At 58.3% G+C, this 4,551-nt stretch overlaps 1 protein-coding gene across 1 annotated transcript in view; it reads left to right on the forward strand.

Moving 5' to 3' along the window:
- TBC1D2 (TBC1 domain family member 2) overlaps nt 1-3,736 on the forward strand; it is a 51,798-nt gene extending 48,062 nt beyond the window's left edge. The window contains exons 9-11 of the mRNA XM_019649474.1: nt 426-611; nt 1,420-1,541; nt 1,843-3,736. Of these exons, the coding sequence (XP_019505019.1) occupies nt 426-611; nt 1,420-1,541; nt 1,843-2,050 (516 nt within the window). The 3' untranslated portion in view covers nt 2,051-3,736. The remainder of the gene's footprint in view (nt 1-425; nt 612-1,419; nt 1,542-1,842) is intronic.
- The last annotated feature ends 815 nt before the right edge of the window (nt 3,737-4,551 follow it).

Consider the following 4,551-nt stretch of genomic DNA (forward strand, 5'->3'; position numbering starts at 1 on the left):
GTGTGATTTCCCCCAACGCCCGCCTTCCCCAGGACCTCATCCCAGACATGCACTGAGCATCTGATGCGTCAGGCCCAAAATGGGTGTAGAGAAACAGCCATGGAGTTGCCCATACACGCCTGAGCTCCTGCTCGGCTCGAGGTTCAGGCAGGGAAGGAGTCGAAACTGCCCTGGCCAAAACCTTAACAGCCCCCAGAGACCTGCGCCAAAGTCCGATGCTCCCGCCCAGGAGCAGAGTGTCTGTCAGGGTACCTTCTCCCAGCCAGGCTGCTCTCTAGCGCTTCCCTGTGCTCTGCACCCCCTGGGCAGGGCGGGACCCATGCTGAGCAGCTCCAGGACTGTGTGTGGACTGGCTGGGTGTGAAGGAGGGAGGCACCCCTTCCCTGGGGCAGCAGCTAATGGTGGGCCTTCTCTCCGGACTCCAGGTGGACCAGCGGGTGCTCCAGGACCTCCTTTCGGAGAAGCTGCCCAAGCTGATGGCCCACCTGGGGCAACACCGTGTGGACCTCTCCTTCATCACCTTCAACTGGTTCCTCGTGGTCTTTGCCGACAGTCTCATCAGCAATATCCTCCTCCAGGTCTGGGACGCCTTCCTATATGAGGGCATCAAGGTAGGGTGCTGCCGGAGGGTGTCCCGGCAAGTCCTGGGCCTGCCCTCACCCTCTGGGTCTTGAGTCTGCCCCTGGAGAATGGGAGGACAGCGACATCTGTCAGGGCTGTTGAGGCCGTCTTCTGGGAGCATGGCTTTGTAAACTGTTGCACACACGAGGGAAAGTGATGGTTCTGCCTACAAGGATGCCTCCTAAAATTGGCTGGAGGGAGGTTCCTTTCCCTGGAGAGGAAGCAGGAACATGGCGCAGGAGGCACACTCCTATTCTGTCCGTTGCCCCTCCAGTCATCGAACCCCCCACCCCTCCTTCTCCCTCTTAGGACCGAGCCCTGGATTGGGAGGTTGGCACTGAGTCTGGTCCCAGCTCTGCCCCGACCTTGCTAGGAGACCCTGGGCAGGCCCTTCCCCTACCCTCTACCCCTGTTTCCACACTGCTTGCTAACATACTGCACCTCACAGTTTACAGAGCACCCTCGGATTTCTCATTTCATTTATTTTCTGCTGAAGCCCCATGTAAGGACCGTATTAGTCCCATTAGGTCCATTGGGCCAACGCCTTACTCAGGGTCCCAGGGCAAGTCAGGATAGAGTGGGGACTCAGCCCCAATACCCAGATTCCAAGCTGTGCTCCCCCTGGGATATCCAATTTCCCCCTCCCCCATGGCCTCCCTGCACACGTGTCACCTCCAAGCTTTCAACCTCTGCAGCCTGTCCAGGGACTCCCACACTGCCTGGTGTGTGGGTTCTCCTCCGTCGGGATTACCTGCCCTGGCCCCCATGCCCCACCTGAGCCCCCACTTTACCCTCCAGGTGGTGTTCCGCTATGCCTTGGCCATTTTCAAGTACAATGAGGAAGAGATCCTGAGGCTGCAAGACAGCCTGGAGATCTACCAGTACTTGCGTTTCTTCACCAAGACCATTTGCAACAGCCGGTGAGAACTCGCCTGCCCCCTCCACCACTCCCACCACCCACACACCTGCTCATGTGTCACTCCCTCCCGGAAGCCTTCCCTGACTAACTTTTCCTTAGTGCTCCCATAAACAGCCCTAAACTTCCTCCTGTCTCAGTACATGCAACTTGGGTGGAAACTATCTTCTTTTTCAACATTTCCTTTCTGGAAGGTGAGCTCCCTGAGGGCGGGGTCCAGGGACCTCGGCCACATGGACAGAATGAACACAGGTGTGCCTGGGAAGGGGACGCTGCGCTCTGGGCTGACTGTGCTCTCCCCTCAGGAAGCTGATGGACATCGCCTTCAATGACATGAACCCCTTTCCTATGAAACAGCTGCGGCAGCTGCGGGCAGCCTACCGGGAGCCGCTAGAGGCTGAGCTGCGGGAGCTGGAGCAGCTCAAGGCCCAGTACTTGGAGACCCGGGCATCCCTGGACCCAGTGGTACCTGAGAGTTGCACCAGTGAGGACGAAGGGGAGGGGGAGACCTGACTTGGCCACCTGCACTCGCAAAGCCCTTTTTCGCCCTAGACTGGCAGGCCCACAGGAGGGCAGCCATGGAACAGCGGTCCAGCCCTCTGAGCCCATCACCGTGTGACACTGGGCAAGTGCCCTTCCCATCAGAACACTGTCTCAGTGATGGCACTGACTGGGTTATCTCCTCGTGAGCACATACCCAGGGATGCTTCCCTTTCTCACTTCCTCAGAGGTTAGCACGCAGACAAGCAAGAGTGCTATCTTTAGAGGGAACCTTGAACATGCTCTGAGTTTATCTGTATAAAACACTGGAAATATGGGAACTAGTTCACAGGCTTTAGAACTTACATGATTCTCAGTAACCACTTGCCCCTGGGTGAGCCCAGGGTACCAGGGTGTCCCACCGCTAGGGCCTTCCCATCCTGGGACATCCCTGGCTGCTGTTTCTGTGGGCGTCTCTGCAGGGCCCGTCCCCCTCCTGGCTCCCTGAGGAGCCGGGACCCTGTGGATTTAGGGCTTCTGTCTTTCTGGGACATTGCCTCTCGGATGCGGGGTGAGCCTATAGATTCCAGGCCCAGCTCCCGTCAACTGAAGCCTGTTTCCTGAGCCTTGCACCTGTGGTCACAGCCCATTGGGGGTGGAGGATGAGGTTCCCAGGGAAACCCCTGCCCACTACCAAGAGGAACTTGGTGTGGAGTTGCACAGAGAGCCCTGGGTCAGTAGTCCAACCTCTGATCTCCCACCACCAACTTCACAGGCCGAGACAAGAAGCGTCACCTCTTCTCTGATGGGTGATGGAAGAGTGAGGAAAAGGCAGTGCGAGGGACAGCTGCAGCCTGTCGCCCAGTCAGAGGTGGCTCTTACAGCACCCACTGTGTGCAGGTACTCGGTTTCAGTTCTTCTGGGCTCTTGCAGGCCCTTCCTCAACAGACGGAGGTTCCCGCCATCCCCCTCAAGGCAGGGCGTCAAGGCTGCACAGTGATCCTGGCTGCTCGTTTCTCAGCAAACCTGTGACTGTCAGTGTAGCCTTGAGCACAGCAATCTTGGGTATGAAGGACCGGGTGCGAGGTTCCCACATGGAACCCAGCTCTCATCTGTGGCTCCGGTGCAGGGCTGGGGAAGGAGGCCATGCCCATCGCTGGAGACCAGGGCCAGGCCCTCTGTTACTCACAGGTGTGAACTTGAGTTGGCACACCAGGCATCCATTTCCCCCACGATGTGCCCCTACCCTGCCCTGGGGAGGAGACGCTCAGCGCTCTTTCCGTACCACATTCACACGGGCTACTGGCTGGCCCAAGGGCACCAGGTTTCCTGCGAATTCACCATGAAACAGTATGTGTGAAGCGTGATGGTATGAGGGTGGACTGGGGGGAGTCCTGGCTGCACCCCCAACAGGCTGTAACCATAAGGGCCATCACCGGGGAGACAAGGAGGTGACACTGGCGCTGAGCCTGATGCCTGGCACAGAGTAAAGTGCATCCACAGGCAGTGAGTGGCCTTCTTCCGAAGAAAACATCACCAGGAGGGCCCTGCAGCCTACAAAAGGCCCACGGCTCCAGGAGACACCGTCCTGGCTGGTCCCTCAGATTGCAGCCTTGAAAATCAAATTCCCTCTTCAACCAAAAATAAAACAATCCTAGATCAGCCAAGATAAATGGCACCCTTGCATCTTTGCTCCTTACCCACTCCCCACCACTTTCTCTTTCCTCTTCCCCTCCAACCCCTGCCTCATTCTCTCCCTCCCTGTCTCCACTCATCTTCGCCCTCTTCCTCCTCTGCACTTTTCTTCACTCCCCGCCCCCATTTCTCATTCCTCCTCACACACCAGAGGAGCTCTGCCCAGAGCTGGGTGCCTACACCCTCAGCTCCCCCACTGGGGGAGGGTGCAGTTGACCCAGCACTGTCACCTGGTTCCTAGGTGGCTGCACCATAGAATTGCCTGAGCAGCTTTTATAAAATACTGGTTCTGGGCCCTGTTCAGAGCATGTTGTGGGGTGTGGGCATTCTGCTACACTGCAAGATTTGGGGACCACAGGACAGTGAGGACTGATTGATGGGGCCTCCTCCAGCCCCGAAGAGGAGCTAGACCTGGAGCCAAAGGCAGGAATGAGAACTGCCTGTCCCAGCTCATCTCCCCCGTCTGGAACCTAGAATATCTCCCCCAAGGGCCCCTGGGAAAAGGCAGGCCTGGCCCATGGCCTGAGTGGGTGTAGGGTCTGTGGGGATAGCTCCAAGCAAAGGAAAATGGGAGGAATGTAGCAGGGGCAGGTGGGGGGAGGGAGTCACACACCAGAAGGTCGGGCTGCTGCTTGCTGCTCCCAGGGAAACTGCCCCCCTCCCCCTGCTCTTCCCTAAGGGTGTTTGGGGCCTACCCCTGGTGTCAGGTTCCTGGCCCTGCACCACAGCTGTCGCCCCCTTCCCCAGGGGCCGCTGCCTTCCAGGCCTGAGGATCTGATCCCTCACAGCCCCCACCTTCCTACCCCAGGGGATGGGACCTCTTGCTCAGAGCATCTCTT

Source organism: Hipposideros armiger, unplaced genomic scaffold (assembly GCF_001890085.2).
Source record: "Hipposideros armiger isolate ML-2016 unplaced genomic scaffold, ASM189008v1 scaffold_133, whole genome shotgun sequence".
In the NCBI taxonomy this organism is placed as follows: domain Eukaryota; kingdom Metazoa; phylum Chordata; class Mammalia; order Chiroptera; family Hipposideridae; genus Hipposideros; species Hipposideros armiger.